Source organism: Trichosurus vulpecula, chromosome 7 (genome assembly GCF_011100635.1).
Source record: "Trichosurus vulpecula isolate mTriVul1 chromosome 7, mTriVul1.pri, whole genome shotgun sequence".
Classification (NCBI taxonomy): domain Eukaryota; kingdom Metazoa; phylum Chordata; class Mammalia; order Diprotodontia; family Phalangeridae; genus Trichosurus; species Trichosurus vulpecula.
Genome location: NC_050579.1, coordinates 127,922,292 through 127,933,450, shown reverse-complemented (window position 1 = coordinate 127,933,450; position 11,159 = coordinate 127,922,292). Strand labels below are relative to the sequence as shown.

General features: G+C 37.8%; 1 protein-coding gene across 1 annotated transcript in view; it reads right to left on the bottom strand.

Annotated features, from left to right (window-relative positions):
- Positions 1–3,063: 3,063 nt before the first annotated feature.
- The window catches only part of SLC18B1 (solute carrier family 18 member B1), a 57,054-nt gene continuing 48,958 nt past the window's right edge, over positions 3,064–11,159 (bottom strand). The window contains exons 14-16 of the mRNA XM_036768475.1: positions 5,360–5,453; positions 5,030–5,079; positions 3,064–3,598 (exon numbers count right to left, since the gene is read on the bottom strand). Coding sequence (XP_036624370.1) covers positions 3,523–3,598; positions 5,030–5,079; positions 5,360–5,453 — 220 coding nt within the window. The 3' untranslated portion in view covers positions 3,064–3,522. The remainder of the gene's footprint in view (positions 3,599–5,029; positions 5,080–5,359; positions 5,454–11,159) is intronic.

Genomic DNA, 11,159 nt, shown 5'->3' with positions numbered 1-11,159 from the left:
CCTAATGAAATGCAAAATGGATAATTTTGATTACAAACAAAGCCAATGCAACCAAGATTAGGAGGGAAGCAGAAAATTGTGAAAGAATTTTTACAACCAGTGTCTCTGATAAAGACCTCATTTCTAAAATATACAGAGAACTGAGTCAAATTTATAAGAATATAAGTCATTCCCCAATTGATAAATGGTCAAAGGATATGAACAGGCAGTTTTCAGAGGAAGAAATTAAAGATATCTATAGTCATATGAAAAAATGCTCTAAATCACTATTGATTAGAGAAATGCAAATGAAAACAACTCTTAGGTACCACATCTCACCTGTCAGATTGGCTAACATAACAAAACAGGAAAATCATAAATGCTAGAGAGGATATGGGAAAATTGGAGCACTAATGCACTGTTGGTGGAGTTGTGAACTGATGCAACCATTCTGGAGAGCAATTTGGAACTTTGCCCTAAGGGCTATAAAAATGTGCATATCCTTTGACCCAGCAATATCACTTCTAGGGCTGTATCCCAAAGAAATCATACAAGTGGGAAAAGGACTTGTATGTTCAAACATATTTATAGCAGCTCTTTTTGTGGTGGCAAAGAACTGGAAATCAGGGGGATGCCCATGAATTGGGGAATGGCTAAACAAATTGTGGTATATGAATGTAAAGGAATACTATTGTGCTACAAGAAATGAGGAGCAGATGGACTTCGTAATAACCTGGAAAGACTTATATGATCTGATGCTGAGAGCAGAACATTATACATGATTATAGACACATGGTATCTGTGATGAGTAACTTCTTCTTTCTCATGGTTCATTCCATTGGTCATAGTTCTTCTTTACAACTTGACTATTGTGAAAATGTTTGGTGTGAAGGTATATGTAGAACCTATGTCAGATTGAATGCTGTCTTGGTGGGGAGGAGGGAGGAGAGAGAAGAGGAGAAAATTTGAAACTCAAAAACTTGAGGAACTGAATGTTATAAACTAAAACTAAAACTAACTAAATAAAAAACATTATTTACTTAAAATCTAATTACAACATAGTCGCACATATTAAGTGTCACATGTATGAAATAGACTAAAAAAACATATACTTCTTATATAGTAGAATTATAACATGGTAAGGGAAGGACTCAAGGAGGAGATGGGAATGAACTGGGCCTTGAAAAGCAGGATAGAGCTCACACATATAAAGAAGAGGAAGGAAAGGACCATTCTGAGTAGAGGGAAAGATAGTATATGTTTCTCTTCTGTGAAAGATTAATAGGTCAGATTGGATGCAGCAATTTTTAAAAATAAATAACCATCAAAGAAAAAGGTTGAAAAAGTAAGTAGGAAAGGACCAAGGAAAGTTCTTGAAACTTTGGGATAGAGTTTTCAATATATACTAGAGGTTTAGAAGTGGTATAAGTTGATTGATATATAATGTTCTTTTGGGAAGATTAATTTGTCAGTGGGAAAAGGAAGCCTACCCTGAGAAGGACTGTCATCATTTCCTATGGAAATTTAATCATTGTAGAGCAATCACTTCACTTTGGAGGTTAAAAGAGCCTAGAAACTTCCTCAGCTAGCAAACATTTGGTGTTCTTGACAAATAGAAGACATCTGGCAGCCAACAGCTAAACTAGTTAAGAATATTAACTAATCCAGAAAACCTTATAAGGAAGCATGAAGTTGATTTATGAGCAGTATCAGCTCAAAACAATGACAATCAGTGGAGGAAAAAACAAGTTTGCAGAAAACTCAATGTGAGACACAAGTAAACCAGGTTTTTTCAAAAACATTTAAAGAACAAAGGAGAATAGAAAACAGACCCAAAAAGGAAAATATTTTTCAATATGTCTGTAATAAATTTTTCTTCAGTCACAATGGAGTTACTGTATTAGGCTATTACACCTCCATTAGATTGTGAGCTCCTTGAGATTAGGGACTGTTTTTTGTATCCCCAGCTCTTAGTATGGTGCCTGACATCCTTCCATACAGGATGCTTAATAAATGTTTCTTTCCAGTTTCTTTGCCTAGAAAACCCCGTGGACAATATTGGCATGCTACGGTCCATGCTATGCTCATGAAGAGCTGGACACTGGACAGCAACAATAACTTGAGGGAAAACAGGGAAACTAAGGGAAGACTGAGAAAGAACATTCCAGTCACAAGGGACAGCCAGTGCAAAGACCTAAGGAAGAGCAAATAAGATATCATAGCTGGACTGCAGTATGCATGGAGGACAGTAAAGTGTAATAAAACTAGAAAAGTAAGAAATGGCCAGGTTGTGAAGAGGCTTTAAATATCAAATAGAGGACTTTTATTTGATCCTGGAGGGAATGGTGAGCCACTGACATTTGCTGAGCAGGGAGGTGACCTACACAGAACTAAGCTTTAGGAAAATCACTTTGGCAGCTGAATCAAAGAAGGTTTGGAAAGAGGAGAGACTGGAGGAAGGGAAACCAATCTGAAGGTTATTGCAATCGTCCAGGAAGGAGGTGATAAAAACTGGAATGAGGATGGTGGTTATTTGCGTGTGGAGAAAAGGTGATGTCTAGAAAAGATGTTGTGAAGGTAGAAATGATGAGATCTGGCAATGGGTTGGATATGGGGGAAAGGTGGGTAAGTAAAAGGAATCCAAGATGATCCCAAGCTGGATCTGGAGCAGTTTCCGTCCTCAGTCTGAAAACAGAAAGAATTGCACCTGAATGTCTGTCTAGGGCTTTTAACAAATAATGAGTTTTAAAGCCTTTTATTTTAATAGAAAACCTCTGAGGTAAATGATATTTCCATTTTATAGATGAGGAAACTGAGCCTGAGGTTGCCAAGCTGAGATAAATCTTATCATGTAAGTCCATAACTACACGTTATAAAAAGACAAACTTAAGCAATGTTGTTCATGTGTCTTTCGAAAGTGCGACAGATTATTCTTTTCCTTTCCTTTCTTTTTCTTTTTAAAAGAAATAAGGACTGTTTAAATTTCAACCACAGTAAGAATGAATTTTCCTTTCTGAACCAGACAGATAAATGAGTTAAACACTATGAAAGAAGATCTTTTATTTAATTTTAAATTCATTCTTTCAAATATTTTGAGTCATTGTTAAGTTCACTGAGGTTGAGTTACTGTATAAGTTCACTGAGGTTATCAGTTACCCAAAGATAAGTCATTCTCTCTCCCTAGCCCCCCCATAAAAAGGTGCATTTACAGAATGATTGCACTTACAGTAAAACATACACTGAAGTAGTAAGAAACCTGAATACATTCAGCCACCCAGCCCAGAAGGCAAGGAGCTTTGACATACACATAAAAACAGATCCAAAGAATTTTCCAACATTTGTCCTGTACAAGGCACATCAAATATATCAAAGTTGGCCAGCTTATCAGGGCACTTAACCACCTAACTCTGGATCATTTAAAAAGCTCGTTTTTAGGGCCCTATGTTCTGTTTGTGGGCTCTTCTTTCTGAAAAAAATATTTCTGATTTGTAAAAGTAATGAGAATACAGCTTCAAGCATCCTATGAATCCAGAGTATGTAAGGCTATATCCCATGGGGCAACAGAGATGTTCTTTCTTCTCTATCTTCTTCTGTGCAGAGGGTATTTTGGAGTTCACATCTACAATTTTTTTTTAAAACAGAGAAAGACATTACAATGTTTATTTTTTAATTTATATTTTATTTTCATGAAAGATCTTTCTTCTCTCCCTCCCAACTCCACCCCACCCATTGAGAAAAAAGTAATCCAATGTTTCTTGAAAAAAGTTAGTATTTTAAAATGCATCCAAATGTTTACTTGACAGCTACTCTTGCCACGTAATATGATTTCATTTCCTTGGAACTGAACTGACTACGAATATAGCATTTAAAGTTATACTACTCATTCCTTCAAATCAGAATTTTAAAAAGAAAAGCTGATAGTACATGATGCAGTGTAAAGTAAGCATAACCAAGAAAAAAATACACAAAAATACAACAATACAACTTTTTATATTAATTATTAGTAATTACAATGATCAAGCCTGGCAATTTGAAGGGTTGAAAAAATGTTCTTTAATCAATCAACAAGCATGTAATAGGTACCTACTATGTGTCAGGCACTATAGCAGGCAGAAAGACAAACAGGAAATAGTTCTTCCTTCAAAGACTTTACATATAAGAGTATGTTCAAATACATTTAAGATAATTTTAGTGGGGTAGGTACTAGCAATGGAGAGATCAGGAAAGATTTTATGGAGGAAGTGATGATTAAATTGGGGCAGGTAGGTGGTGCCATAGGGCACAGAACATGGGGGCCTGGAGTCTGGAAGATTGTGAGTTCAAATTTGACCTCAGAGACTGCCTAGCTGTTTGACCCTGAGCAAGTCACTTAACTTGTTTGCCTCAGCTTACTCACCTGTAAAATGGGAATATTATAAATATATTAATATAAACATAAAATGGGGAAAATAGCACCTACCTCACAAGGTTGTTATGAAGATGATAATTATAAAGCACTTAGCACAATGCCTGGCACACAGTAAGCACTATATAAATGTTAATTTTATTATTCTTATTATAAATTATTAAAGTAAACTAGGGACTATAAGAGGGGGAGGTGATGAGGGCATGCATCTATGTATAAGGGATAGCCTATGCAAAGACATGGAGAAGGGAAATAGAATGTAGTGTGTCAAAGACAGCAAGAAAGTTAGGCTGGATCATGAAGTACAGGAAGGAAGTAGTTTATAAAAATGTTGGCAAAGTAGGCTGAGATCAGATTATTAAGGGCTTTAAATGCCCTAAAAGAGGAGTTTGAATTAAATCCTCCTTTATTCCCAGGGGCGGGAAGACTTTAGTAGAGGCTACTGCAGATGCTGTCAGTTAAGTCCATTTCTTTGTTGGTTTTGTTAAAGCTGCTTTTTCCTTTTTAAGTCTTTGGAGGAGGCCTATTGATTTGGGGAGGGTGGGGGAAGAGGAAGGTACATACTTGAAAATGAATGTTATAGAAAAACAAACAAAAAAATCATCAATAAAGGACAAATAAACCAGAGCAAACAGTTTAAAGTACCTCTTTCTTCGCCAGTGCTCCACAATATAATACAGTCCCATTGCCAGTCCCTTTAACAGAATAAGAGTGGCTGGTTAAAATCGCTTGTACAATATGCATGTATTTTTATATGAAACCATGAACTTCCATTACATAGTTTTAAAAGTATATTTAAATTTGTCCAAATAGTGCTAAAACTGCCCTGCCCATCTGTGTTCCTTCTGAAATTCCTTCTGTTCTCATCTGTGCATTTTTTTATTGAAGTTCTTTCCTTTCTTTTCTTTTTTCTTAAATTTGAACTTATTTTCCACAAGCACTAATATAACATAAGAGAAAAGACTGATTACTTACAGTAATTAGAGCCCAGAGTCCTTGTATAGCTGCAGCCCATTCAAAACCAATTTTTTCATATAAAAATCCACCTAGTGTTGGTCCTATGAAAGCTCTTAAAAAATAAAATAAAAAGAGAAAACAAAATGTACTCCCAGAAAGTTGTTTTTTTTTTAACTTAAAAGAACCTCTAATTCTTCAGAATTATGCTTATGTGGTAATTGAGTTGAATTGCCTAAAGAAAAACTATCTTTTTAAGGTTATCAAACAACATGCATGTATTAGTCATATGTAGGACTTGAGTTAAGAATCCTACCTTGTAGAATCTTAAAAAAATTTAATTCCTTAAAAGCTGATGTCATATTTATCACATTAACTTTTATATTTCTAATCCATAGGTCTACAAGCAGTATTTTTTAATTATATAATTTGTTTCAAAGACTATCTATCATGTTAGGTATGGTAGGGTATACAAGGACAGCATGTAATATGTTAGCATAGGGTACAGGGGTAAATAGTATAATCTGCAAAATACTTACAATCTATTTTCAAACAGTCATGAATTGTTGTTGTTACAGCATGTGATTAAATTTCCAATATGAATAATACAGACAAGTGCTATAGGGATTTTGAGAAAGGAGAGATCAGTGTGGGTTGGAATGATTAGGGAAGGTCTCATGGAAGAGGTGAGATGGGAGCTGGGCAGAAGAGACAGAGAAGGTCTTTGGGAATGGATGTGGAAAGAACAATGTGATCAAATAAGGCAGGAATGTATACCATGACATATGGCAGGATAACAATGAAATAAGAAACAACCTGCTTAAAGCCAGCTCTGAATTGGGACACATGTAAAGCTGGATCAGCAGACTGCTTCTAAACTGCAGCTAAGAAATTCAGATTTGTATCCCGCAGGCGACAGGGAACCACTTCAGGCTTTTGAATAAGAGAACTACCAGGATACCCAGAGAATTTTAGAAAGCTTAATTTGGCAGCCAGGTGAAGGACTGAGTATGCATGAGAATTTGGAGGTGAGAAGACCAGTTAAGAAGTTACTGTAGACATCTCAGTAAATAAAACATAGTATTATTAAGTTGAATACAGGGTTTATTTTCCAAGTAGCTTGAAATAAGAATATATGTATGTATATGAACACAAATAAATACATAGGTATCTATAGATAGTATGGCGTAGTGGATAGCATCTTAGGCTTGGAATTAGGAAGATTTGAGTTCAAATACTACTTGTGACCTAGGACACTTAGTATCTGTGTGATTCAGGCACTTCACCTCTCTTTGCTTCAAGCAGTTCCCTTGGGTTTGTCTACTGGGTCCTAGGAGGGAGCTCTTACATGGGGATCTCCTTAGGCTCACCCATCACAGATCTCTTCTTGAAGTATTGTTATATATGTGTATACATGTCCCACAGAATTAGAAATGAATGTGTGTTTAAATATGTGTATATATTAATATATTAAAAGACTGAGGATTAGAACTGATTTGTTAGGCAATTGACATACATTGCTTAATAAATAGATATGCTTGGAAACTTGAGCTTTTGTTTTCTCAGACATTTCATCTTTCACCCACTAACAGTTTCTGGCAAAGCCAGCCAGGTTGGGACAGGACTCTGACCCTTGGACTGACAGTTTTAAGAAAAACTCCCTAGTGTTCTCTGGTTACTGAGCTCAGGTAAAGTTTAGGGTGTAGTTATACATTAAGTTTTCCCCAGGAGAGGGGTAATGTAGTTTTAGATTACATTTTCCCCAGGAGAGGAGTTAATAATTAGATTTTTCCTCAGGGGAAGGGGAAGTTTAGGGTGAAGTTTAGGTTAAGGGATTAGGTTTTCCCCCCAAGGGTAGAGAAGGATTATGGGTTTTCATAGTAGTAAAATACCAGTGGGTTTCCTCTTGGATAGACTTTTGGTAGCATGGTGCCAGGGGATGCTCCTGATAGTTACAGGAATGATTAAACAGCACACAATTGAATTATGTGACATCTGACGTAAATATACAAGAGATTCAGCTGGTAATTTGTTTTGGTCCTAATTTGGCTCATTTCATTATTGTAAATTGAAAATAATTAAGGCTAGCAAATATATGTTTGTCTTATCATTTTGTCTCTTTTTTTGTTTCTTTGTGTTTTATTGTGTTTAATATTGTTTGTAGATGTTGCTACCTTGAAAGATTTCTAAGGGGAAAATGCAGACAGCTAGAAAAAGCTGCAGTCGAAGAGTTTAAAATGCTAAGAAAGAGTAATGAAGTTTCATACTTGAAGCAGTTGTCCCAGTAAACAGGATTAATTCCCACTTTAGGCAAGAGATTAGGTTTTAAGGGGAAAAATCCCCCCCAAACAAACCAGAACCAAAAAACCCCTGCAAGATACTTTTTCTCTATCATTTCAGTTGTAGTCATCTTGGAATTACAGAGATAAAGTCAGATAATCAAAGAAAGGAAAACTTTTTCCTAGTTTGTAGAACTGCTAAAAATATCATAGAAGATTTTGGAGGTTTACAGATTAAGGAGATTAGAGATTAATCATTTTAAGACTTCAGGGGAGTAACTGCAGGAACTCATCCCCTTCTCTTTATCCTATCTGATAAGGCACTTAACAGAAGCTTAACATATGCTGAAATATCTTGGTGAGTTTTGAAGCACTGCTCTGTAGAATTTGTTTTAAGGAAAAATAAAAATTAAATTCTATAAAAGTCTCAGGGGTAAATAACACGTAGATCACGTTTCCCCTGAAGACTGATAGAGCTATTGTTTTAGTGTATTGAAGGCAGCTAGTTTGAAAATAACCCCAGAGTGAAAAAACAAAAAAGCCATGCCGTTTGTCTTTTATAGCCACCTCTTGTTAACCTTTCCTTGACCATGAAAAGAGAAAAGCTTGTTTGAATTAGGGAGCAACTTAAAAATGAGTAAAATTCAATTAAGGAATAGAAAGGGTGATTTAAACCAAAAAGGGGCCTGTGAGCAGGGACCCCTTTAGCCCTACCTCCTCACCGCAGCTAAGAGATCCCCTCCTTCCAAACTCTACCCTAGATCAGGGACCCCATCCCAGCTCAGAAATTCCCCTCTGACTCCTACCCTACCTTAGAGACTCTCCCCGCTCAGAGACCCTCTCCCTCTGACTTTGTTAACTCCTCTCATCTCAGATCAGGTCCCAAATAAAGGTGCTGGACAACAGCAACAAAATGCTGGAAAAATGCATGGAGAAAGTAAACCTGAGTTATACTTCAGTCTTAGAAACTTATTTACTGTAGGATATTAAGCAAGTTATCTCTGTGTGCCTTAGTTATCTGTATAGAGGACAATTATAATGCTACCCACATCCCATGTTGCTGTGAGGATCAAAATGATATAAAGACTGTGAAATGCATAACATAATGACTGGCATACGGTAAGTACTATACAAATATTGGCCATTTTTTATTATTTCTTTAATTGAATGTAATTACCTACTAGGTTTTAGATGTGTGTGGGACGAGTGAAGACCTCTCATAAAAGGGAACAAATTAAATAAATAGAAATAAGTAGGATAGTGAGTCCCATTTCTCTACTTAGATATTTTCCCCTCCACAAGCCTAGCTAGTGACCGTAAGGCCCCCGAGATTAAGAACAGGTCCTGTGTATTTACCTAATGGCAAGAGGCCTGGAAGAAAGAAGGGTTGAGGTGAATAAGTCAGCAACCATAAAATTCTCTGAGGATAAGCATAAGACACAGGATACTCACCCCTGTACATTGACCCCAAGATAAGAGAACCTCTGTTTGGGGAAGAATGGATGGAAAGCCGAAAAGCCAGGTGCAATATAGATGTGCAAGATTAGGTAACTAACAACTAATTCCTGCCTGTCACCGATAACCGAACTGTTTGTTTAATCATCATTGTCATTTAAGACAGATTTACTACCTTGAAATTGATAGTAGAATGAAGTAAGGATGGTGGGAGGTTTATGACTGTGGCCTGCTTGTAAAAATAACTATACTGTTTGCCCCTGGGTAGATTTATCGCGTCTAGATTGTACCCTCAAAGCTTACGTCTGCAAGCTGAGAGGAAGAAGGTTGGGAGGGGGAATTGCGATTAGGGACCTATATAAACACCCCAATTTTCTGTGTCCAGTGCGCTCTGACACTGAGAGGACCCCCAAGTCCTCTCGATGTCCGGGTGGCCCTTTCCTGCAGGATCGTAATAAATTTTCCTTTCTACTTTCACCTTGAGCCTCTGTTGTTAATTTTTGGATTCATAAAATCCATCCCACACAGTTGGAGGTCCCACCGAGATTTAGTCCTCGCCTGGGAGGAAGCTGTCCCGCTGCGACCCCTGGGGGCAGGGTACCCACTCCGTTTTTCCGGAGGCCCTGGGGTTTCGCTGGGGGAGAGCTCTTCCTGGCAGGACAAAAGATCTCGAAGAGAGGAACTCGGAGAAAGTAGAGACGAAATAGAACGGAGCTCCTGATTGTGCTAGCGAAGATTGCAGAGACTGCAGAGACAGCTGAGGAAGCTGGGTTGCTGATCGGTCCGTAAGTGGTGTGCACACGGCCCAGGGCAATGGGGCCTTGAGTGACCGGGAGGGGACGAGAGAGGGAGAGACTAGACAATTGGTGTCTGTAGAGTTCCCTGTCCCCTGGAGTGGGGTGGACGAGAGAGGGAGAGCCTAGACAGTTGGTGTCTGTAGGGTCCCTGTCCCCCCGGATAAGACTTTGGGAAGTCTTGAGAAAGGAACAGTGTAAGACAGCTAATATCCCTGAAGGTAGCTCTCTGGGAGTAGGCTTAGAGATGCTGGGATAGAAAAAGAGAAAAGAAAGGAATCTGGGGATGTCTGGCAATCCCCCCTGAGCTTTTGGATTCTTTCTGTGGATTTCTCTCTGTATCTGTCTGTGTTTCTGTGTGAAGAGAGTGTGTTATCTCTAAGAGTGCAGCCCTTTCTTTCCCCTTCCTCTCTGACTGTGGCAGCAGGCAGCATCAGAGAGCGGGAGGGGGAGAAAGAGAGAGAAAAGTATTTTTAGGTGGAAAAGGGAAGTTGAAAAGGAAGTAATTAACAAAAGAAAGGTCCCTGGAAGGCTGGGGAGAAAAGGAAACAGGTTGAGAGACTGAACAGTCACTCATTAAAGAGAGTAAGAGAAGTGTCAGGAAGATATAATCTATTTGCATGGACAGTGTGAATAGAGGTTTTGAGAGTAAAAGTTTTGGAAACTTTTTGGGAAGTTGTAGGAAAAGTGCTCTTTCTTTTTCCCTCCATTCCAAGTTCTGGCCAAATTTGGGGTGAAGAGAAATAAGAAAGAGAGTGGGAAACTTTTCCCTCAGATTTAAGGGAAATGTGTTATTCCTGATTGGATAAAGAAAGTTTTTAAGGAGTGAACACAGGAGTGAAATTCACCCAGGTGAAAGTTAGTTGTCCTGTCTCTGACCGAGCCAGGTCTGCGATAAAAGTTAGAGCAGCTAAAACCTTTTAGCAGATTCCCATCCTGGATCAGATAAGGGAAGAAAGTAATGGTAAGGAATTTGAGATTATCCTCCTCTGATTGGGAAAATGGGGGAGGCAAGCAGAGGAACCTCTCCTCTCAAGCCCCCAAGTTCTTGCCGCCACACAAAGGGACGTGGCCACACCTCTCTCAAATTCATGGGGCATTTTAATTTGGCTAAAGCTAATATTTAAGGTATTGATGTATTAATGTATGTATTTATATATATTAATGTATTAATATATATAAATACCAGAAGTAATTGGATTAATAATTTCTATATGTGATAATCTGAAAACGTAATTGAAGTCATCTTATTTCTAAATTGTATTTTTATAGTTCTCTTAAGCTGTAAATTTG